This window comes from Ranitomeya variabilis, chromosome 8 (assembly GCF_051348905.1).
Source record: "Ranitomeya variabilis isolate aRanVar5 chromosome 8, aRanVar5.hap1, whole genome shotgun sequence".
NCBI classification, from domain to species: Eukaryota; Metazoa; Chordata; class Amphibia; order Anura; family Dendrobatidae; genus Ranitomeya; species Ranitomeya variabilis.
Window position 1 is genome coordinate 197,304,668 of NC_135239.1, and position 26,240 is coordinate 197,330,907.

General features: G+C 46.0%; 1 protein-coding gene across 2 annotated transcripts in view; it reads left to right on the plus strand.

Moving 5' to 3' along the window:
- The first annotated feature begins 8,372 nt into the window (after positions 1-8,372).
- SLC25A26 (solute carrier family 25 member 26) overlaps positions 8,373-26,240 on the plus strand; it is a 113,712-nt gene continuing 95,844 nt past the window's right edge. The window contains exons 1-3 of one of the 2 annotated variants that reach the window (XM_077275999.1): positions 8,373-8,594; positions 11,266-11,422; positions 12,438-12,547. In XM_077275999.1, coding sequence (XP_077132114.1) covers positions 8,562-8,594; positions 11,266-11,422; positions 12,438-12,547 — 300 coding nt within the window. In that variant the 5' untranslated portion in view covers positions 8,373-8,561. The remainder of the gene's footprint in view (positions 8,595-11,265; positions 11,423-12,437; positions 12,548-26,240) is intronic. The other variant, XM_077276000.1, reaches the window with a different exon arrangement.

Below are 26,240 nucleotides of genomic sequence, written 5' to 3' on the forward strand. Positions count from 1 at the left end.
GTTTTATCGCTAACTTTTCTAGCATTGTGAAACCTTTGACGGATATGACCAAGAAGGGCTCCGATGTGGTTAATTGGGCTCCTGCTGCCGTGGAGGCTTTCCAGGAGTTGAAACGTCGGTTTACTTCAGCGCCTGTTTTGTGCCAGCCTGATGTCTCGCTTCCCTTTCAGGTTGAGGTGGATGCTTCAGAGATTGGAGCAGGGGCCGTTTTGTCGCAGAGAGGCCCTGGTTGCTCTGTTATGAGACCTTGCGCCTTTTTCTCTAGGAAGTTTTCGCCTGCGGAGCGAAATTATGATGTGGGCAATCGGGAGTTGTTGGCCATGAAATGGGCATTTGAGGAGTGGCGTCATTGGCTCGAGGGTGCTAAGCATCGTGTGGTGGTCTTGACTGATCACAAAAATCTGATGTATCTCGAGTCTGCTAAACGCCTGAATCCTAGAAAGGCCCGCTGGTCATTGTTTTTCTCCCGTTTTGACTTTGTTGTCTCGTATTTACCAGGTTCAAAAAATGTGAAGGCCGATGCTCTTTCCAGGAGCTTTGTGCCTGATGCTCCTGGAGTCGCTGAACCTGTTGGTATTCTTAAGGATGGTATTATCTTGTCAGCTATTTCTCCAGATCTGCGACGTGTGTTGCAGAGATTTCAGGCTGATAGGCCTGATTCTTGTCCACCTGACAGACTGTTTGTGCCTGATAAGTGGACCAGCAGAGTCATTTCCGAGGTTCATTCCTCGGTGTTGGCAGGTCACCCAGGAATTTTTGGCACCAGAGATCTGGTGGCCAGATCCTTTTGGTGGCCTTCCTTGTCTAGGGATGTGCGGTCATTTGTACAGTCCTGTGGGACTTGTGCTCGAGCTAAGCCTTGCTGTTCTCGTGCCAGCGGGTTGCTCTTGCCCTTGCCTGTCCCTAAGAGACCTTGGACACATATCTCCATGGATTTCATTTCTGATCTTCCGGTGTCTCAAGGCATGTCTGTTATCTGGGTGATATGTGATCGCTTCTCCAAGATGGTCCATTTGGTTCCTTTGCCTAAGCTGCCTTCCTCTTCCGATCTGGTTCCTGTGTTTTTCCAGAACGTGGTTCGTTTGCACGGCATCCCTGAGAATATTGTGTCAGACAGAGGATCCCAGTTCGTTTCCAGATTCTGGCGATCCTTTTGTAGTAGGATGGGCATTGACTTGTCGTTTTCGTCTGCTTTCCATCCTCAGACTAATGGACAGATGGAGCGAACTAATCAGACTTTGGAGGCTTATTTGAGGTGTTTTGTCTCTGCTGATCAGGACGATTGGGTGACCTTCTTGCCGTTGGCTGAGTTTGCCCTTAATAATCGGGCTAGTTCCGCCACCTTGGTTTCGCCGTTTTTCTGCAACTCTGGTTTCCACCCTCGTTTTTCTTCGGGTCATGTGGAACCTTCTGACTGCCCTGGGGTGGATTCTGTGGTGGATAGGTTGCAGCGGATCTGGAATCTTGTGGTGGACAACTTGAAGTTGTCACAGGAGAGGGCTCAGCGCTTTGCCAACCGCCGCCGCGGTGTGGGTCCCCGACTACGTGTTGGGGATTTGGTGTGGCTTTCTTCCCGCTTTGTTCCTATGAAGGTTTCCTCTCCCAAATTTAAACCTCGTTTTATTGGTCCTTACAAGATATTGGAAATCCTTAATCCTGTATCCTTTCGCCTGGATCTTCCTGTGTCGTTTGCTATCCACAACGTGTTTCATAGGTCCTTGTTGCGGCGGTACGTTGTGCCTGTGGTTCCTTCTGCTGAGCCTCCTGCTCCGGTGTTGGTTGAGGGCGAGTTGGAGTACGTGGTGGAGAAGATCTTGGATTCTCGTCTCTCCAGGCGGAGGCTTCAGTACCTGGTCAAGTGGAAGGGCTATGGTCAGGAAGATAATTCCTGGGTGGTCGCCTCTGATGTTCATGCGGCCGATTTAGTTCGTGCCTTTCACGCCGCTCGTCCTGATCGCCCTGGTGGTCATGGTGAGGGTTCGGTGACCCCTCACTAAGGGGGGGGGTACTGTTGTGATTTTGCTTTTTGCTCCCTCTAGTGGTCATTAGTGATTTGACTCTGGAGCTTCTGTCTTTTCCTATATCCTCACCTGGGCCGTTAGTTCAGGGGCGTTGCTATATAAGCTCCCTGGACCTTCAGTTCAATGCCTGGCATCGTTGAAATCAGAGCTAATCTGTTGTGCTCTTGTCCTATGATCCGGGTTCCTGTATTTCAAGCTAAGTCTGCTTCCTTGCTTTTTGCTTTTGTTTTGTTTGGTATTTTTGTCCAGCTTGTTCCAATCTGTATCCTGACCTTTGCTGGAAGCTCTAGGGGGCTGGTGTTCTCCCCCCGGACCGTTAGACGGTTCGGGGGTTCTTGAATCTCCAGCGTGGATTTTTATAGGGTTTTTGTTGACCAGATAAGTTATCTTGCTATATTCTGCTATTAGTAAGCTGGCCTCTCTTTGCTGAACCTGGTTCATTTCTGTGTTTGTCATTTCCTCTTACCTCACCGTTATTATTTGTGGGGGGCTTGTATCTTGCTTTGGGGTCCCTTTCTCTGGAGGCAAGAGAGGTCTTTGTTTTCTTCTCCTAGGGGTAGTTAGATTCTCCGGCTGGCGCGAGTCATCTAGCGATCACTGTAGGCATGATCCCCGGCTACTTCTAGTGTTGGCGTTAGGAGTAGCTATTTGGTCAACCCAGTTACCACAGCCCTATGAGCTGGATTTTTGAATCTCGCAGACTTACACGTTCCTCTGAGACCCTGTCCACTGGGGTCATAACAGTCAAGCCACTCATGACCAATAGACAACGCCAGAAGCCTCTTACGTGGGCCAAGGAGGAAAAGAACTGGACTGTTGTCAGGGGTCCAAGGTGTTGTGTTCAGATGAAAGTAAATTTTGCATTTCATTTTGAAATCAAGGTCCCAGAGTCTGGAGGAAGAGTGGAGAGGCCACAATCCAAGCTGCTGGAGGTCTAGTGTGAAGTCTCCACAATCAGTGATGGTTTGGGGAGCCATGTCATCTGCTGGTGTAGGTCCACTGTGTTCTATCAAGACCATAGGCAGCGCAGCCGTCTACCAGGAAATTTTACAGCACTTCATGCTTCCCTCTGCCGACAAGCTTTTTGGAGATGGAAATCTCATTCTCCAGCAGGACTTGGCCCCTGTCCACACTGACAAAAGTACCAATACCTGGTGTACAAATAACAGTATCACTGCTTGATTGGCCGCAAACTCGCCTGACCTTAACCCCATAGAGATTCTATGGAGTATTGTCAAGATGAAGATGAGAGACACCAGACCCAACAATACAGACGAGCTGAAGGCTGCTATCAAAGCAACCTGGGCTTCCATAACCCCTCAGCAGTGCCACAGGCTGATCGACTCCATGCCATTGATGTAGTAATTGATGCAAAAGGAGCCGACCAAGTATTGAGTGCATTTACTGAACATACATTCCAGTAGGACAACATTTCGGATTTTAAAATCATTTTTGTAAGCTGGTGTTATAAAGTATTCTAATTTACTGAGATAATCACTTTAAATATACAAGTTTCACTCTTTGTATTGAAGAACTAAAATAAATTATCTATCTATCTATCTATCTATCTCTTCTATAAATGTTCCAGAAACATCAAAGATATACTAGTACATTCAGCTGTTGGACCACTAAGAGTGAGTAAACAACTGTCATTGACAGGTCGGATGAGGACAGGTTGTTATCCCTGCCTCAACTGCAGAGTAAATTTGCTTAAGGGAAATCAATTTTAACATCCTATCATTAACTTTTTTTTATGAATCCCTATCTATCTATTATCTATCTATTAGATCAGTTAATAATTTAAGAAAGAATAGAGGTGCAGAGAGATACATAAAATGTATGTATACTAATGCCAGAAGCCTCGCCAACAAAATGGACGAATTAGAACTAATGTTGTTGGAGCATAATTATGACATGGTGGGGATATCTGAGACGTGGCTGGATGAGAGCCATGACTGGGCTGTTAACTTGCAGGGCTATAGCCTGTTCAGAAATGACCGTTCAGATAAGTGAGGGGGTGGGGTGTGTCTATATGTAAAATCTTCCTTAAAACCCATCCGGCGTGATAATATAGGTGAATTTAATGAAAATGTAGAGTCCCTGTGGGTGGAGATAAGGGGAGGGGGGAAAAATAATAAATTACTGATAGGGGTTTGTTATAAATCTCCAAAAATAATGGAAGCAATGGAGAATATCCTCGTAAAGCAAATAGATGAAGCTGCGACTCAAGGAGAAGTCATTATTATGGGGGACTTCAACTACCCTGAAATAGATTGGGGAACAGAAACCTGCAGTTCCAGTAAAGGTAATCGGTTTTTGACAACTATGAGAGACAATTACCTTTCACAACTGGTTCAGGACCTAACAAGGAGGGGGGCACTGCTAGACCTAATATTAACCAACAGGCCAGACCGCATATCAAATATAAGGGTTGGGGGTCACTTGGGGAATAGTGATCACAAAATAATACGTTTTCATGTAACCTTTAATAAGATGGGTAGTAGGGGGGTGACAAGGACACTAAACTTCAGGAGGGCAAATTTCCAACGGATGAGAGAGGATCTTGGTGCAATTAACTGGGATGATATCCTGAGACATAAAAACACACAAAGAAAATGGGAGACGTTTATTAGCATCCTGGATAGGACCTGTGCACAGTATATACCGTATGGGAATAAACATACTAGAAATAGGAGGAAACCAATATGGCTAAATAGAGCTGTAAGGGGCGCAATAAGGGACAAAAAGAAAGCATTTAGGGAATTAAAGGAAGTAGGTAGTGATGAGGCATTAAATAAATATAGAAAATTAAATAAATTCTGTAAAAAGCAAATCAAGGTAGCAAAGATTGAGACAGAGAGACTCATTGCCAGAGAGAGTAAAAATAATCCCAAAATATTCTTTAACTACATAAATAGTAAGAAACTAAAAAATGACAGTGTTGGCCCCCTTAAAAATAGTCTGGGTGAAATGGTGGATGAGGATGAGGAAAAAGCCAATATGCTAAATGACTTTTTTTCATCAGTATTTACAAAAGAAAATCCCATGGCAGCCAATATGATCAGTGATAACAAAAATTCTAAAAAAATCACTAAAATTGACAAATCTCCGGGCCCGGATGGGATACACCCCCGAGTACTGCAGGAATTAAGTACAGTCATTGATAGACCATTATTTTTAATCTTTAAAGACTCCATAATAACAGGGTCTGTACCACAGGACTGGCGTATAGCAAATGTGGTGTCAATATTCAAAAAGGGGACAAAAACTGAACTCGGAAATTATAGGCCAGTAAGTTTAACCTCTACTGTGGGTAAAATCCTGGAGGGCATTCTAAGGGATGCTATACTGGAGTATCTGAAGAGGAATAACCTCATGACCCAGTATCAGCACGGGTTTACTAGGGACCGCTCATGTCAGACTAATTTGATCAGCTTCTATGAAGCGGTAAGTTCCGGACTGGACCAAGGGAACCCAGTGGACGTAGTGTATATGGACTTTTCAAAAGCTTTTGATACGGTGCCACACAAAAGGTTGTTACATAAAATGAGAATAATGGGGATAGGGGAAAATATGTGTAAGTGGGTTGAGAGCTGGCTCAGGGATAGGAAACAAAGGGTGGTTATTAATGGAGCACACTCGGACTGGGTCGCGGTTAGCAGTGGGGTACCACAGGGGTCAGTATTGGGCCCTCTTCTTTTTAACATATTTATTAATGATCTTGTAGGGGGCATTCAGTGTAGAATTTCAATATTTGCAGATGACACTAAACTCTGCAGGGTAATCAATACAGGGGAGGACAATTTTATATTACAGGATGATTTATGTAAACTAGAAGCTTGGGCTGATATTAGCTTTAATGGGGATAAATGTAAGGTCATGCACTTGGGTAGAAGTAATAAGATGTATAACTATGTGCTTAATTCTAAAACTCTGGGCAAAACCATCAATGAAAAAGACCTGGGTGTATGGGTGGATGACAAACTCATATTCAGTGGCCAGTGTCAGGCAGCTGCTACAAAGGCAAATAAAATAATGGGATGTATTAAAAGAGGCATAGATGCTCATGAGGAGAACATCATTTTACCTCTATACAAGTCACTAGTGCGACCACACTTAGAATACTGTGCACAGTTCTGGTCTCCGGTGTATAAGAAAGACATAGCTGAACTGGAGCGGGTGCAGAGAAGAGCGACCAAGGTTATTAGAGGACTGGGGGGTCTGCCATACCAAGATAGGTTATTACACTTGGGGCTATTTAGTTTGGAAAAACGAAGACTAAACCTCACTGAGCTTGAGCTGTTTGCCAAGGAAGAGTGGGCAAGAATTTCAGTCTCTTGATGTATAAAACTGATAGAGACATACCCCAAGCGACTTGTAATCACAGCAAAAGGTGGCGCAACAAAGTATTAAGTTAAAGGGGCCGAATAATATTGCACTCCCCACTTTTCAGTGTTTGAATTTCCACAAAAATTTAAAATAACCAATAAATTTTGTTCAACTTCACAATTGTGTTCCACTTGTTGTTGATTCTTCACCAAAAATTTACATTTGGTATCTTTATGTTTGAAGCATGATATGTGGGAAAAAGTTGAAAAGTTCCAGGGGGCCGAATACTTTCGCAAGGCACTGTAAGTGGACTTTATTGGGCCCACATGACGTGGTGCAAGCCTCACTCAAGCAAGGCCACTTATATTTTTGCTAAAACCTGGAGTGCTGCCTTCCTTTTTTTTGGTCCCTTTCTATAATCTATTTATAATAATATTCCGCAGCACTTTACATTTTAGAGTGGACTTGTACAGACAATAAAAGACATTATAGAATAACAATAATGACATAAATCCACAGATACCAGGAGGAGTGAGGGCCCTGCTCGCAAGCTTACAATCTATGAGGCAATAGGAGAGGCACGAGAGATGGATGGTAACATTTGCTTTCGTTGTTCTGAGCAGTCAGAAGGTAAGAAATCGGGTGTTCTTGAACCGGTTACCAACCAGTATGTGTAAAAGAACTAGTAGAGGTGTCGCCTGGAACTTACGAACCTCTGGATCATTGGTGACTAGTTGATATGTCTGCAAGGCTGCCATCCACAGTCACAACATCAGACTTAGCTTTCCTCATCGCCACAGCACAGTGGAATCATAGACAATCAGATTTATGCCGTGTGCATGCTGGTTTATTGCTATAGCTCTACAATAGGGGCATAGAGGGACTTTAACCCCTTTTTTGCTTTTGCATTTTCATTTTTCGCTCCCCTCCTTCCCAGAGCCATAACTTTTTTTATTTTAGGTCAATATGGCCATGTGAGGGCTTGTTTTTTGCGGGATGAGTTTTTCTTTTGAACAACACCATTGGCTTTAACATATCCTGCACTAGAAAACGGGAAAAAAATTCCAAGTGTGGTGAAATTGCAAAAAATGTGCAATCCCACACTTGTTTTTTGTTTGGCTTTTTTGCTAGGTTTACTAAATGCTAAAACTGAGCTGCCATTATGATTCTCCAGGTCATTACGAGTTCATAGACACCTAACATGTCTAGGTTCTTTTTTTATTTAAGTGGTGAAAAATGATTACAAAATTTGTAAAAAAAAAATTGCACCATTTTCCGAGACCCGTAGCGTCTCCTTTTTTCATGATCTGGGGTCGGTTGAGGGCTTATTTTTTGCACGCTGAGCTGACATTTTTGATTATACCATTTCGGTGCAGACACGCTCTTTTGATGGCCCGTTATTGCATTTTAATGCAATGTTGCAGCGACCAAAAAAACATAATTCTGGCGTTTTGACTTTTTTTTCTCATTATGCCGTTTAGTGACCAGGTTAATTCTTTTTTTATATTGATAGATCGGGAGATTCTGAACGCGGCGATACCAAATATGTGTAGATTTGATTTTTTTATTGCTTTATTTTGAATGGGGTGAAAAGGGGGTGATTTCAACTTTTATATATTTTTTATTTTTTTGTATGTTTAAAAACATTTTTTTTTTTACTTTTTGCATGCTTCAATAGTCTCCATGGGAGGCTGGAAGCTGCCTCATCCGATCGGCTCTGCTACATACAGGCGATGATCAGATGATCAGTATGATGATAGCTCCTGTAATCAGTCCTATATACAGAGAGTAGCTGCTATGTTACATCCTCGCTTCACCTCGCCTCACCTCGCCAGTCTGTTCATTATCGAGGAAACTAATCAGCACTGAATTGGTTAAACTTTAGACAATTTTTGCAATTATCTTCAGAATAAACTGGGATGAGGCTTCACAAAAATGGCGGCTGAAAATGGAGACAGCAGCTCAGCATAGAGGGTGGTAAGTGATTAATCCTCTATAGGCGGAGTTAATGACAGCAAAGGGACAAACATGAAATATCCCTGGGTTACGCTCAGTTGTACTTTACAGACAGGTGAGGAGGGCGAAGTGTTTGCCCAGGGAAAGCAGGTTTTCGTCCCCGGTGTGTGTCACCCTGTGTTGATTGCTGCGGGTGACATGTGAGTGCAGTGTGCGGGATGTGTCAGTGTGGAGCGCGGAGCCGCAGCTGCTGACATGGAGCGGAAGGACTACGGCACCTCTCTGCTGGTGAGTGCGGCTGGCGGCCACCCGGGAGGGCACAGTGAGGGCTGCACCTGCGGGCACAGCTCCTGGTTACACAGAACTACAACTCCTAAGGAGCACAGGGCAGTGGGAGACATGTAACTGGTGCAGTGGGCATTACAGGCGACTGGCACAATGGGAAATAAGACAAATGGCACAGTGGGCAATATGAGGCTGGCACAGTGAGCATTATATGAGACCGGGACAGTAGGAACTATAAGAAACTGACACAGTGAGCATTATATGAGACCAGGACAGTAGGAACTATAAGAAACTGACACAGTGAGCATTATATGAGACTGGGACAATAGGAACTATAAGAAACTGACACAGTGAGCATTATATGAGACCGGGACAGTAGGAACTATAAGAAACTGACACAGTGAGCATTATATGAGACCGGGACAATGGGAACTATAAGAAACTGACACAGTGAGCATTATATGAGACCGGGACAATAGGAACTATAAGAAACTGACACGGTGAGCATTATATGAGATCGGGACAATAGGAACTATAAGAAACTGACACAGTGAGCATTATATGAGACCGGGACAGTAGGAACTATAAGAAACTGGCACAGTGAGCATTATATGAGACCAGGACAGTAGGAACTATAAGAAACTGGCACAGTGAGCATTATATGAGACCAGGACAGTAGGAACTATAAGAAACTGACACAGTGAGCATTATATGAGACTGGGACAATAGGAACTATAAGAAATTGGCACAGTGAGCACTATATGAGATCGGGACAATAGGAAATATAAGAAATTGACACAGTGAGCATTATGAGACCGGGACAATGGGAACTATAAGAAACTGACACAGTGAGCATTATATGAGACCAGGACAGTAGGAACTATAAGAAACTGGCACAGTGAGCACTATATGAGATCGGGACAATAGGAACTATAAGAAATTGACACAGTGAGCATTATGAGACCGGGACAATAGGAACTATAAGAAACTGACACAGTGAGCATTATATGAGACCGGGACAATGGGAACTATAAGAAACTGGCACAGTGAGCATTATATGAGACCAGGACAGTAGGAACTATAAGAAACTGGCACAGTGAGCACTATATGAGATCGGGACAATAGGAACTATAAGAAACTGACACAGTGAGCATTATATGAGACCGGGACAATGGGAACTATAAGAAACTGACACAGTGAGCATTATATGAGACCAGGACAGTAGGAACTATAAGAAACTGGCACAGTGAGCACTATATGAGATCGGGACAATAGGAACTATAAGAAACTGACACAGTGAGCATTATATGAGACCGGGACAATGGGAACTATAAGAAACTGACACAGTGAGCATTATATGAGACCAGGACAGTAGGAACTATAAGAAACTGGCACAGTGAGCACTATATGAGATCGGGACAATAGGAACTATAAGAAACTGGCACAGTGAGCACTATATGAGATCGGGACAATAGGAACTATAAGAAACTGACACAGTGAGCATTATGAGACCGGGACAATAGGAACTATAAGAAACTGACACAGTGAGCATTATATGAGACCGGGACAATAGGAAATACAAGAAACTGACACAGTGAGCATTATAAAAGACCGGGACAATGGGAAATAAAATAAACGGTACAGTGGGCAATATGACACTGGCACAGTGAACATCCGCTCTTCGCCAGTCATTACACTAGCTGCCCATTCATTACAGGATACAATTCAAAGTACTTGTTCTCACCCACAAAGCTCTCCACAGTGCGGCACCCCCTTACATCTCCTCCCTCATTTCTGTCTATCGGCCTAACCGACCTCTGCGCTCTGCAAACGACTTTCGACTAACCTCTGCTCTAATCCGTACCTCCCACTCCCGACTCCAAGACTTCTCCCGTGCTGCGCCAATCCTCTGGAATGCTCTACCCCAAGATATTAGGACCATCCACAACTTGCATAGCTTTAGGCGCTCACTCAAAACTCATTTGTTCAGAGCGGCCTATCACGTTCCCTAATCAGTCACTTTATGTTTGTGTGTGTGTGTAGCCCATTCACTATCTCCATCTACCCCCCACCCCCTGAAGATGGCTGGACCATCATTGTAAATACACACCTGTACTTTGTATCTCCCCACCTCATTGTAGATTGTAAGCTCTCACGAGCAGGGTTGTCTTATTTTGCTTTATTGCTGTATTGTTAACATTGTTACCTATGACTGTTGTGTTTGAAACTGTTAAACTGTAAAGCGCTGCGGAATATGTTGGCGCTATATAAATAAAGATTATTATTATTATTATTATTATTACAAGAGACTGGGACAATGGAAAATATAAGGAACTGACACGATGGGTAGTATGAGACTGGCACAGTGAGCATTATAAGAGAATGGGAAATAAAAGTAATGGCACGGTGGGTGTGATTGGATACTGGATTGGTATGTTTTTAATGAGACTGGCACAGTGGGTATTAGATGAGGCTGGCATGGGTCTTAAGGGAGTCTGGTTAATCTAATTGTGTCAGTTGTTGGGGGGCCGCAGTGACTCGGGTTGTAGGAGATAAAGGAGGACATCACTGCTGTAGATGTAGGGAGGCCGGAGGGGATGTGGCCCCTACATGGGTGCAGTGTGACCACCTGGCCCCGGGCACAGAACTCACAGCCGTCTGCTTTGTCCTCCAGGCCGGAGGGACGGCGGGGATGTGCGTGGACCTCATCTTATTCCCCCTCGACACTGTGAAAACTCGACTGCAGAGCCCTCAGGGCTTCTCCAAAGCTGGTGGCTTCCGTGGCATCTACTCCGGCGTCCCCTCCACGGCCGTGGGATCGTTCCCTAATGGTGAGTGGTATCAGGCCTAGGTCTGTGCCAGGCAGCGGTGCTCCCCATCATAGAGGGCACTCATCAGAGGAGGAGGGCCAGTGAGAGGGCATGCTAGGAATGTCTATGATTAGAATTTTTTTCACTAATTTTCTTTTTTGCTCTTGTTTTTTCCTCCCCTTCTTTAGTCATAACTTTTTAGTTTTTTTTGTTGACGCAACCATACGCAGGCTTGCATTTTGGGAGACAAATTGTACGTTTGAATTTTCCTGATTAATTTTACCATATAACGTACTGAAAAATGGTGAAAAAAAATCCACAAGTCCACCATTGGTTTTTTTTTTTGGGGGGGGGGAGGGGCGGGGGGTCTTATTTGTGCAGTGTTCAATTATGGCGATGGCAGATTTGTATAATTATTTTACTGATTTTAAAACAAATAATTTTTGTGTCGCTTTTTTCTGAGTAACTTTTTTTTTTTTACATTGGTAAAGCTGCGAAAAAGCTTTTTTTTTAATTATTTTTTCACTTTTCATTGGTACCATATTGGTGCACATACTATGTTTTTTTTTGTTTTTTTTTTTGTTTTTTTTAAATCTTTTTCTAAGCATCTTTTTTGGGAAAGGCATCGAGACCCACTCAAAAAATACAAGTCAAATATTTCATTTTTATTTAATGGTGTTTTAACTTCTGGGTTAAATCATTTTATATTTTCCTACATCAGACTTTTGATGACTTTTTTTTTTTTATACCAAAAAAAAAGAAATAAAACAAACAAAAACAGCGCCATTTTTTGCCCTGTGGCTGAATCTAGTATTACAGCTCTTGGTAAATGGGGCAATTTAAGTTCATGGAAAAAGTCACAAGCCGCTATAGGGAAATAGATCCATTCCAGGCTCAGAGATATATTCCACATAGTAAAAAAAAATAAAAAAAATCCCAAAACAAATATAAACCCAACCTTATGATATACAGACACTGATTTGTCTGATCATTTAGCTTTTTAACACTTAATCACTTTTTTTTATTTTGTGTTTAGCTGCCGCTTTCTTTGTGACTTATGAATCTGTGAAATGCGTGCTGCACTCCGGCTCATCTCCATATCGCTCGCCATTAGTTCACATGGCCGCCGCCTCTGTTGGAGAAATGGTAAGATGTGTTTAATTTTTTTCCCCTAGATTTTTTTTTATTGAAGTATAATAATAAATAACAATAATAATTAGTTAATAATGTAATAATTGAATAATAATAATAAAAATAACAGCAATAATGTAGTAATATAATAACATAAATAAAAATAACAGTTATAAAATATAACTAAAAATATCAACAATAATCTAATAATGATAATGTAATAAAATAAAAAACAAATAATAAAGAAATAATAATGTAATATAAATACAAATTATAATAATAATGCTATACTATTACTAATATATACGTACAAATAACAATAATGTACCGTATTTTCCGGCGTATAAGACGACTGGGCGTATAAGACGACCCCCCAACTTTACCAGTTAAAATATAAAATCTTCTTAAAAGTCGGGGGTCTTCTTATACACCCTATGTCGTCTTATAGGGCCGGTGAATATGTGCCTTTTGGGGGGGGGGAGTGATCCTGATGACGAGGGGGCGTCTCACAGGAAAGTGAGTATCCCCCATTACCTTATCGTAGCGGTGCAGCGTGGGGGTCTCAGTGCTGGGAGCGGCGGCGGCGGCGGCTGCTGTGCTCTGGTGCGGCGGCTGCTGTGCTCTGGTGCGGCGGCTCCTCTTCTGTGTGGGGCCTCTGTGCTGTGAGGTGGCGGTGGCGGCGGCATATCTTTATCCAGTTGGGGCTCCTCCGGCATCTCCTTAGCCCTGGAGGCCCCGCCGCAACTCCATCGGTGCAATGCAGCGGCCATTTTCCCGGAGGCAGCTCAATAGGTGCGATGCGGTGGCCTCCGGGAAAATGGCCGCTGCTCAGATTCAGATCTCGTCCCGAAATCTCGGGACACGAGATCTGAATCTGAGCAGCGGCCATTTTCCCGGAGGCCACCACATTGCACCGATGGAGTTGCGGCGGGGCCTCCAGGGCTAAGGAGATGCCGGAGGAGCCCCAACTGGATAAAGATACGCCGCTGCCGCCGCCACCTCACAGCACAGAGGCCCCACACAGAAGAGGAGCCGCCGCACCAGAACACAGCAGCCGCCGCCGCTCCCAGCACTGACACCCCCACGCTGCACCGCTAGGATAAGGTAATGGGGATTACTCACTTTCCTGTGAGACGCCCCCTCGTCATCAGGATCACTCCCCCTCCCCACCCACCATATACACCGGCGTACAAGACGATTCCCGGCGTATAAGACGACCCCCGACTTTTAAGAAGATTTTCGGGGGTTAAAAAGTCGTCTTATACGCCGGAAAATACGGTAATAAATAAAATATAAATAAAAATAACGTAATGATCACAACGTAATAATTTTAAAATTTAAATAAATATAACAATAATGTAATAAATAACTGTTTAATATAAATTAACAATGTAATATATATAATGTAATAAAAATAACAATATACCGTATATACTCGAGTATAAGCCGACCCCCCCTAATTTTGCAACAAAAAACTGGGAAAACTTATTGACTCGAGTATAAGCCTAGGGGGGAAAATGCAGTAGCCACCGGTAAATGTCAAAAGTAATAATAGATCCCAATAAAAGTAAAATTAATTGAGACATCAGTAGGTTAAGTGTTTTTGAATATCCATATTGAATCAGGAGCCCCATATAATGCTCCATACTGTTCATTATGGCTCCATAAGATGCTCCATATACAAATATGCCCCATATAATGCTCCATGCAGTTCTTTATGGCCCCATAGATGCTCCATATAATGCTCCATGCAGTTCTTTATGGCCCCATAGATGCTCCATATAATGCTCCATGCAGTTCTTTATGGCCCCATAGATGCCCCATGTAATGCTCCATGCTGTTATGGCCCCATAGATGCTCCATATAATGCTCCATGCAGTTCATTATGGCTCCATAGATGCCCCATGTAATGCTCCATGCAGTTATGGCCCCATAGATGCCCCATATAATGCTCCATGCAGTTCTTTATGGCCCCATAGATGCCCCATATAATGCTCCATGCAGTTCTTTATGGCCCCATAGATGCCCCATGTAATGCTCCATGCTGTTATGGCCCCATAGATGCTCCATATAATGCTCCATGCAGTTCATTATGGCTCCATAGATGCCCCATGTAATGCTCCATGCAGTTATGGCCCCATAGATGCCCCATATAATGCTCCATGCAGTTCTTTATGGCCCCATAGATGCCCCATATAATGCTCCATGCAGTTTTTTATGGCCCTATAGATGCTCCATATAATGCTCCATGCAGTTATGGCCCCATAGATGCCCTATATAAGGCTCCATGCAGTTATGGCCCCATAGATGCCCCATATAATGCTCCATGCAGTTATGGCCCCATAGATGCCCCATATAATGCTCCATGCAGTTATGGCCTCATAGATGCCCCATATAATGCTCCATGCAGTTCTTTATGGCCCCATATATGCCCCATATAATGCTCCATGCAGTTATGGCCCCATAGATGCCCCATGTAATGCTCCATGCAGTTATGGCCCCATAGATGCCCCATGTAATGCTCCATGCAGTTATGGCCCCATAGATGCTCCATATAATGCTCCATGCAGTTATGGCCCCATAGATGCCCCATATAATGCTCCATGCAGTTCTTTATGGCCCCATAGATGCCCCATATAATGCTCCATGCAGTTATGGCTCCATAGATGCTCCATATAATGCTCCATGCAGTTATGGCTCCATGGATGCCCCATATAATGTTCCATGCAGTTATGGCCCCATAGATGCCCCATATAATGCTCCATGCAGTTCTTTATGGCCCCATAGATGCCCCATATAATGCTCCATGCAGTTCATTATGGCTCCATAGATGCCCCATGTAATGCTCCATGCTGTTATGGCCCCATAGATGCTCCATATAATGCTCCATGCAGTTCTTTATGGCCCTATAGATGCTCCATATAATGCTCCATGCAGTTATGGCCCCATAGATGCCCTATATAAAGCTCCATGCAGGTATGGCCCCATAGATGCCCCATATAATGCTCCATGCAGTTATGGCCCCATAGATGCCCCATATAATGCTCCATGCAGTTCTTTATGGCCCCATATATGCCCCATATAATGCTCCATGCAGTTATGGCCCCATAGATGCCCCATGTAATGCTCCATGCAGTTATGGCCCCATAGATGCCCCATGTAATGCTCCATGCAGTTATGGCCCCATAGATGCTCCATATAATGCTCCATGCAGTTATGGCCCCATAGATGCCCCATATAATGCTCCATGCAGTTATGGCCCCATAGATGCTCCATATAATGCTCCATGCAGTTATGGCTCCATGGATGCCCCATATAATGTTCCATGCAGTTATGGCCCCATAGATGCCCCATATAATGCTCCATGCAGTTCATTATGGCTCCATAGATGCCCCATGTAATGCTCCATGCTGTTATGGCCCCATAGATGCTCCATATAATGCTCCATGCAGTTCTTTATGGCCCTATAGATGCTCCATATAATGCTCCATGCAGTTATGGCCCCGTAGATGCCCCATATAATGCTCCATGCAGTTATGGCCCCATAGATGCCCCATATAATGCTCCATGCAGTTCTTTATGGCCCCATATATGCCCCATATAATGCTCCATGCAGTTCATTATGGCTCCATAGATGCCCCATGTAATGCTCCATGCAGTTATGGCTCCATAGATGCTCCATGCAGTTATGGCCCCATAGATGCCCCATGTAATGCTCCATGCAGTTATGGCCCCATAGATGCTCCATATAATGCTCCATGCAGTTATGGCCCCATAGATGCCCCATATAATGCTCCATGCAGTTCTTTATGGCCCCATAGATGCCCCATATAATGTTCCATGCAGTTATGGCCCCATAGATGCTCCATATAATGCTCCATGCAGTTATGGCTCCATGGATGCCCCATATAATGCTCCATGCAGTTCTTTATGGCCCCATAGATGCCCCATATAATGCTCCATGCAGTTCATTATGGCTCCATAGATGCCCCATGTAATGCTCCATGCTGTTATGGCCCCATAGATGCCCCATATAATGCTCCATGCAGTTCTTTATGGCCCTATAGATGCTCCATATAATGCTCCATGCAGTTATGGCCCCATAGATGCTCCATATAATGCTCCATGCAGTTATGGCCCCATAGATGCCCCATATAATGCTCCATGCAGTTATGGCCCCATAGATGCCCTATATAATGCTCCATGCAGGTATGGCCCCATAGATGCCCCATATAATGCTCCATGCAGTTATGGCCCCATAGATGCCCCATATAATGCTCCATGCAGTTCTTTATGGCCCCATATATGCCCCATATAATGCTCCATGCAGTTATGGCTCCATAGATGCTCCATGCAGTTATGGCTCCATAGATGCTCCATGCAGTTATGGCCCCATAGATGCCCCATGTAATGCTCCATGCAGTTATGGCCCCATAGATGCTCCATATAATGCTCCATGCAGTTATGGCCCCATAGATGCCCCATATAATGCTCCATGCAGTTCTTTATGGCCCCATAGATGCCCCATATAATGTTCCATGCAGTTATGGCTCCATAGATGCCCCATATAATGTTCCATGCAGTTATGGCCCCATAGATGCTCCATATAATGCTCCATGCAGTTATGGCTCCATGGATGCCCCATATAATGTTCCATGCAGTTATGGCCCCATAGATGCTCCATATAATGTTCCATGCAGTTATGGCCCCATAGATGCTCCATATAATGCTCCATGCAGTTATGGCCCCATAGATGCCCCATATAATGCTCCATGCAGTTATGGCCCCATAGATGCTCCATATAATGCTCCATGCAGTTCTTTATGGCCCCATAGATGCCCCATATAATGCTTCATGCAGTTCTTTATGGCCCCATAGATGCCCCATATAATGCTCCATGCAGTTCTTTATGGCCCCATAGATGCCCCATATAATGCTCCATGCAGTTCTTTATGGCCCCATAGATGCCCCATATAATGCTCCATGCAGTTATGGCTCCATAGATGCCCCATATAATGCTCCATGCAGTTATGGCCCCATAGATGCCCCATATAATGCTCCATGCAGTTCATTATGGCTCCATAGATGCCCCATGTAATGCTCCATGCTGTTATGGCCCCATAGATGCCCCATATAATGCTCCATGCAGTTCTTTATGGCCCTATAGATGCTCCATATAATGCTCCATGCAGTTATGGCCCCATAGATGCTCCATATAATGCTCCATGCAGTTATGGCCCCATAGATGCCCCATATAATGCTCCATGCAGTTATGGCCCCATAGATGCCCTATATAAGGCTCCATGCAGGTATGGCCCCATAGATGCCCCATATAATGCTCCATGCAGTTATGGCCCCATAGATGCCCCATATAATGCTCCATGCAGTTCTTTATGGCCCCATATATGCCCCATATAATGCTCCATGCAGTTATGGCTCCATAGATGCTCCATGCAGTTATGGCTCCATAGATGCTCCATGCAGTTATGGCCCCATAGATGCCCCATGTAATGCTCCATGCAGTTGTGGCCCCATAGATGCTCCATATAATGCTCCATGCAGTTATGGCCCCATAGATGCCCCATATAATGCTCCATGCAGTTCTTTATGGCCCCATAGATGCCCCATATAATGCTCCATGCAGTTATGGCTCCATAGATGCCCCATATAATGTTCCATGCAGTTATGGCCCCATAGATGCTCCATATAATGCTCCATGCAGTTATGGCTCCATGGATGCCCCATATAATGTTCCATGCAGTTATGGCCCCATAGATGCTCCATATAATGTTCCATGCAGTTATGGCCCCATAGATGCTCCATATAATGCTCCATGCAGTTATGGCCCCATAGATGCCCCATATAATGCTCCATGCAGTTATGGCCCCATAGATGCTCCATATAATGCTCCATGCAGTTCTTTATGGCCCCATAGATGCCCCATATAATGCTTCATGCAGTTCTTTATGGCCCCATAGATGCCCCATATAATGCTCCATGCAGTTCTTTATGGCCCCATAGATGCCCCATATAATGCTCCATGCAGTTCTTTATGGCCCCATAGATGCCCCATATAATGCTCCATGCAGTTATGGCTCCATAGATGCCCCATATAATGCTCCATGCAGTTATGGCCCCATAGATGCCCCATATAATGCTCCATGCAGTTCTTTATGGCCCCATAGACGCTCCATATAGCATTGTGCCACATGTAATGCTGCTGCTGCACAAAAAAAAAAAAAAATGACATACTCACCTCTTTCTGCTGCCCGCTGCTCCTCAGCGTCCCGTCTCTCCGCACTGACTTCAGAAAGAGGGTGGTGTGCACACTAATACGTCAGTCATCGCGCCCTCTGACCTGAACAGTCACAGCAGAGGACACGGAAGATGAGGCGGCGGTGGAACGCGGAAAGGTGAATATGAAATACTCACCTGCTCCCGGCGCTCCTGACGCGGTCCCTGCATGTCCCACGGTCTCCGGGAGCGGCAGCTTCTTCCTGTAGTGAGCGGTCATGTGGCCCCGCTCATTACAGTAATGAATATGTGGCTCCACCCCTATGGGAGTGGAGTCCATATTCATAACTTTAATGAGCGGTACCAGTGACCGCTGAACAGGGGAAGAAGCTGCAGCGCCCGAAGACGTGGGACATGCAGGGACCGCATCAGGAGCGCCGGGAGCAGGTGGGTATTTGACAAGCATCGCTCCCCCTCACCCAACGACCCCCCCCCCCCCCCTCGAGTACAAGCCGAGAGGGGCACTTTCAGCCCATTTTTTTGGGCTGAAAATCTCGGCTTATACTCGAGTAAGAACGGGAACAAAATAACAATAATTTACCATATATACTCGTGTATAAGCCGAGGCACCTAGGTTTGCCTAAAAACTTATTGACTCGAGTATAAGCCGGGTATGCATTATCCCCTAATCTCAATTCTGGTATGCATGGCTCCCCATCCCTGTCCTTGTATGCGTGGCTCCTGATCACCATCCTTGTCTGCGTGGCTCTTTATCCCCGTCCTTGTCTGCGTGGCTCCTTATCCCCGTCCTTGTCTGCGTGGCTCCTTATCCCCGTCCTTGTCTGCGTGGCTCCCCATCCCTGTCCTTGTATGCGTGGCTCCTGATCACCATCCTTGTCTGCGTGGCTCTTTATCCCCGTCCTTGTCTGCGTGGCTCCTTATCCCCGTCCTTGTCTGCGTGGCTCCTTATCCCCGTCCTTGTCTGCGTGGCTCCTTATCCCCGTCCTTGTCTGCGTGGCTCCTTATCCCCGTCCTTGTCTGCGTGGCTCCTTATCCCCGTCCTTGTCTGCGTGGCTCCTTATCCCCGTCCTTGTCTGCGTGGCTCCTTATCCCCGTCCTTGTCTGCGTGGCTCCTTATCCCCGTCCTTGTCTGCGTGGCTCCTTATCCCCGTCCTTGTCTGCGTGGCTCCTTATCCCCGTCCTTGTCTGCGTGGCTCCTTATCCCCGTCCTTGTCTGCGTGGCTCCTTATCCCCGTCCTTGTCTGCGTGGCTCCTTATCCCCGTCCTTGTCTGCGTGGCTCCTTATCCCCGTCCTTGTCTGCGTGGCTCCTTATCCCCGTCCTTGTCTGCGTGGCTCCTTATCCCCGTCCTTGTCTGCGTGGCTCCTTATCCCCGTCCTTGTCTGCGTGGCTCCTTATCCCCGTCCTTGTCTGCGTGGCTCCTTATCCCCGTCCTTGTCTGCGTGGCTCCTTATCCCCGTCCTTGTCTGCGTGGCTCCTTATCCCCGTCCTTGTCTGCGTGGCTCCTTATCCCCGTCCTTGTCTGCGTGGCTCCTTATCCCCGTCCTTGTCTGCGTGGCTCCTTATCCCCGTCCTTGTCTGCGTGGCTCCTTATCCCCGTCCTTGTCTGCGTGGCTCCTTATCCCCGTCCTTGTCTGCGTGGCTCCTTATCCCCGTCCTTGTCTGCGTGGCTCCTTATCCCCGTCCTTGTCTGCGTGGCTCCTTATCCCCGTCCTTGTCTGCGTGGCTCCTTATCCCCGTCCTTGTCTGCGTGGCTCCTTATCCCCGTCCTTGTCTGCGTGGCTCCTTATCCCCGTCCTTGTCTGCGTGGCTCCTTATCCCCGTCCTTGTCTGCGTGGCTCCTTATCCCCGTCCTTGTCTGCGTGGCTCCTTATCCCCGTCCTTGTCTGCGTGGCTCCTTATCCCCGTCCTTGTCTGCGTGGCTCCTTATCCCCGTCCTTGTCTGCGTGGCTCCTTATCCCCGTCCTTGTCTGCGTGGCTCCTTATCCCCGTCCTTGTCTGCGTGGCTCCTTATCCCCGTCCTTGTCTGCGTGGCTCCTTATCCCCGTCCTTGTCTGCGTGGCTCCTTATCCCCGTCCTTGTCTGCGTGGCTCCTTATCCCCGTCCTTGTCTGCGTGGCTCCTTATCCCCGTCCTTGTCTGCGTGGCTCCTTATCCCCGTCCTTGTCTGCGTGGCTCCTTATCCCCGTCCTTGCCTGCGTGGCTCTTTATCCCCGTCCTTGCCTGCGTGGCTCTTTATTCCCGTCCTTGCCTGCGTGGCTCTTTATTCCCGTCCTTGTCTGCGTGGCTCCTTATCCCCGTCCTTGTCTGCGTGGCTCCTTATCCCCGTCCTTGTCTGCGTGGCTCCTTATCCCCGTCCTTGTCTGCGTGGGTCTTTATCCCCATCCTTGTCCTTATGACCCATCCTTGTCTGCGTGGCTCCTTATGGCCCATCCTTGTATGTATGGCCCCCATGAGAAAAGCTTAAAAAAAAACCAAAAAAACACACATCCTACTTACCTTCCCCGCACACCTTCGCAGCATCTCTTTCCGGCTTCCAGCAGCTCCTGTGGCTGGGTGATAATGTGTCACCGCTCATTAAGATAATGAATATTCATTCCCTTAATAAACGGGGACACATTATCACCCAGCCGCAGGAGCTGCTGGAAGCCGGAACGAGATGCTGCGAAGGTGTGCGGGGAAGGTAAGTAGGATGTGTTTTTTTTTTTTTCTTTTTTTTTTATACTGGAAGCCGGTGGCTTCAGATGTAACTGTGCGCACTATAAGAGAAATGAAGATTCATTGCCAGTGCAGTGAATATTCACTTATCTTTAGCAGAGGACACAGGCTTTAGCCGCAGTTGCTGGCTCTGTGATCCGCCGCTCCCGCCCCCCGGCTTTCTGAGACAGTGACTCGTGTATAAGCCGAGGGGGGGGGGCATTTTCATCACAAAAAAAGTGCTGAAAAACTCGGCTTATATACGGTAATACTAGTTTAATAGTAATAAGATATAAATACAAATTAAAATAATAATGCTATATATATATATATATATATATATATATATATATATATATATATATATATATATATATAATTTCTACAATAATGTAATAATAAAGTCTAAATAAAAATAACACTGTAGTAACTTAATTATGATTTAAATTATTATTAATATAAGAATAGAGAATAATGAGAAGAAGCAGAAATTACTTTAGCTGAATCCCTAAAGGGGTTTTCCACTTTTGCAAAAAAAAAAAAAAGTGGTGCTAGATGGTTGAAGACATGTGCAGTGACAAACGCAGATGATTCTCGCCCTCATTGGTGCCGGCTCCAGCTCTCTACCGTTGCTTCGATCTGTGTGAATTGGCTGCAACAGTAACGTCACGACACCGCTGCAGGCAATCGCTGCCTGAAATAGCAGATCGCGGCTGTACATGACTTTCTAAATGAATGGAGTGGAGGACGAGCATGCGCACTTCTGTAGAATGTGATCCCCGGCATCCAGGACCCCGTTCTCAGGATTGCCGGTGGTCCCAGCAGTAGGTTATCTCTAACCCTGCTCCCTATGATTTTGGAGGTAACCCTTTAATGAGAACCAGTGCACCAGAGTTATTCCATTTAGTACTCACACGGGGCAAGGACTCCGACAAGGACGTCTACAGATGGTGTCCTGGTTTAGTTAAGACTCGTTAATGGGCGAGATGTTGTCATCCTGGGAAGCTACCTATAGGTGGCGCTAGGGACACTGTTTTTTTTTTCTTTCTTTTTAGAGAATTTGCATACATTTTTCCCATGTAGCATTGCATGTGAGACTTCAGACATTAACCGGGTCACTTTAATAATAATTGTTAGCACCTGAACTAAGAAAAAAAAAAAAAAGCAAACAACGTCTGTGGAGTAAAATCTGTAAAATGCATGCTGCTGGCGCATGTATGTAGCAAGTGGCAGCAGGATTTTCTGCTTCAGGGCAGATTCCCTTTGTAGGGAGGAGACGTCACCAGATACAGATTGGGGAAAAATCTAGACGCGCAAGACTATATACATGAAATAAAGAAAAAGCAGATTTTTGACAAGAACATAGTGCTCTGCTGGTTTAGAGGGATGGAAGGGTTAATTCCATCTGCTTTGGTCCGAGGATACAGAGGATCTCTTGGACAAATGTTTTATGGGTACCATGGTAATAAGCGGATTACAACTCTTTGCCTGAACCAGTTGTGATCGGCTGTTCAGTTACCCCACAGCTCCTCCAGAGGATAAATGAAGTATTGCATAGTGTCCATTCACATCAATAGGTGGTTTGTGTACGGCAGGATACAGCGGGTCCTCCAGAGCGAGAGGCGCTCCTTGTAGCCACTTCTTATTCCGACCAAGAGATGAGGATCCTGACCAGAGGACTAGCCAACCTCTGATAGCCAAGAATTCCCTGATTTTTATTTTTTATTTTATTTTTTTTTTTTTTTTTTTTTTTTTTTTTTATGTTCAGCCTCATAAAGATACTATAAAGGGTTGTCTCTTTACAAATTAACAAAATGCCCATTTGAGCCCGGGGAAACATTTTGATTCCATAACAAGAAGTATCTGTCATTTGTCAGCCATAGCCTCTTCTTTCTGTCTCCCAGTGTCTATCCTCAAGATCCAGGGGCCGTCATTCGCAGTAAGAGATGCCTAGCCTGATTCACCTCCCTTATCCTTCTCACTGGGCAAAGACCTACTTGATTGTCGGGCGGGTTTACATTTCTGTACAGGAAGTGGTGCGCACCTCGGCCCCTGTAAAGGGAGTGGGATTCGCATCTCGGCCCCTGTAAAGGGAGCGGGATTCGCATCTCGGCCCCTGTAAAGGGAGCGGGATTCGCATCTCGGCCCCTGTAAAGGGAGCGGGATTCGCATCTCGGCCCCTGTAAAGGGAGCGGGATTCGCATCTCTGCCCCTGTAAAGGGAGCGGGATTCGCATCTCGGCCCCTGTAAAGGGAGCGGGATTCGCATCTCGGCCCCTGTAAAGGGAGCGGGATTCGCATCTCGGCCCCTGTAAAGGGAGCGGGATTCGCATCTCTGCCCCTGTAAAGGGAGCGGGATTCGCATCTCTGCCCCTGTAAAGGGAGCGGGATTCGCATCTCTGCCCCTGTAAAGGGAGCGGGATTCGCATCTCTGCCCCTGTAAAGGGAGCGGGATTCGCATCTCTGCCCCTGTAAAGGGAGCGGGATTCGCATCTCGGCCCCTGTAAAGGGAGCGGGATTCGCATCTCGGCCCCTGTAAAGGGAGCGGGATTCGCATCTCGGCCCCTGTAAAGGGAGCGGGATTCGCATCTCGGCCCCTGTAAAGGGAGCGGGATTCGCATCTCGGCCCCTGTAAAGGGAGCGGGATTCGCATCTCGGCCCCTGTAAAGGGAGCGGGATTCGCATCTCGGCCCCTGTAAAGGGAGCGGGGGGCGCACCTCGGCCCCTGTAAAGGGAGCGGGGGCAGGCCTTTCTCCTGGAACTAGGCATGAGTATTTAAACACTGTACAGACAGGGTCTTTATCTCGGCCCCTTTATCTCGGGGTTTGAAACACAGGAGAGCAGAAGTAGAGATGCAAACTGCATACTGGCATAACGGAGAGGTGGACTTTCAGTTTGAGTAAGTCAAGCTATGAATGTAACGCATCCTGGGAAGTGAGTGAGATTAAGTTCCTGCACCTATAGTGCTGTCAGAATGCTGATGAAGAGGAACCGCTCACTGAATAGAAGTGCATGACAAGTTGTAGAACATGAGACTCTGGGCAGTTTCTGGATACACTTGGATGTATCACCAATAACTATTTCTCCTTGTTGTGGGGGGGATGAACGTTTATTTTCCACAGGCTTTTGTGTGAAAAGTCAGATGCTCTTTAAGCAATAACCTACCTGTGGTACGGTTTATTTTATTTTATTTTTTTACACTAATACAGACCCTGATGACCTGGTTAAATCTCAGATTATCCTATCATCCATGCTTTGTCTCCGTACATCAGTGCGCCTTGTGATGTCCATGTACATTCGAGAACTCGCGCTTGAAATAAAAAATTATTCCACCTAACAGCTTGTTGCATCCAGTAAATAAAGATGTCATAGATATGACGCACGGAATTGGAGAGTGAAATTGCCGTGGAGCGGTTGTGTCTCGGAGCGCGGGGATCGCTGTATTCTGCTTGTCTCCCTGTTATTATACAGAAGAGCCGTTGTCCCGTCTGGAGGGGACATAAATACATTCATATTATAGGAAAATCAGATTGTCCATCTGTTCCTGCTGCACTCGGGAGACAGAAGGTCTTTATGACCTGTATTCCTGATCATCCTCAGGATTGTAATTTTCATTGAGAATTTACTTTCCGTCTCTTTGTATTATTGGTATATGGAAGGACAAGACTGAAAGTGAAGCCCCCCTACTAAAATTCATATCTCGGGTTCCTCCATGATGACCTTCAGCAAGTTTTTGTCTCCATTCTGATCCATAAAAGTAGGACCCGATCATTAATGTCCACGAGTCCTAATGGGATTTATGGAGAGGTGGTTGTTAGACTTTAATTTCATGCCATATATTAAAGCGTAATATTGTGAAGGCTTCCTCCACCCTACAAGACCTCTGTGGGTCCTGGCACCTTAGCAGTAGATTGCCGCCTCCAAGGATCAGGCTTGTATTTCCAGCACGTCTCACAGATGATCAATTGGCTTGAGATCTGGGGAAATTCGAGACCAAGTCATCGCCTGAACTCTTTGTCATGTTCTTTTGAACCATTTCTGGCCAGTTTTTGCGTCCCTGGAGAAATGTTTTGAAGCCCCTATACTGGGCACATCAGAACTGATCCATGGAACGATGGAAGTAGATAACCTGGTGCAGTCAAATGGCAGAGTCCATCTGTAAGACGTCCCCTGCCATTTGGCTTTACTGGGGTATCTTCATCCGTTGTTACATGGATCAGTTCTGATGTGCCAGTAAATGGGCTTTTCCAGTTCATCAGTCCTGACCGCACCATGGCAGTTGTCCTTCTTATCCTCACTGGGACAGGAAACAACGAGAGGTTAAAAGGACCCTTCCATCACCACCCCTCAGTGTTTTTTCTTGCCCCAGTGAGGATAGGAATGACGGGAGGAAGCTCCTATCCCTGGTTATACCGGGCAGACCAACATGGATCGGGGGGCCCAGCCTCTCCCAGCTGTCAAGTCTGCGGCCGTCACCCTCCGATGGGGGGGTCCCTCAGCCTACCTCGGTGAGAACTGCTCCTGAGTTGTGAGCCGCTTCCTCCTGCCTGGAGGCTCTTGGCTCCGGCGTCTGCCTCCGGCGTGCTGAAACCCTGTGGGCGCGCTTCCGGCGACGTCATCTCTGCTGGCCGGGCAGAGCACTTCCGGGTCGCCGCCAGCGTGCGTTCCACAGTGGAACGCAGGAAGGAGGATGCGGCGAGGACATCGAGCGGGTGGAATCCGAATGGTATCATATAGATAGGGTCCTAAAACGTATGTA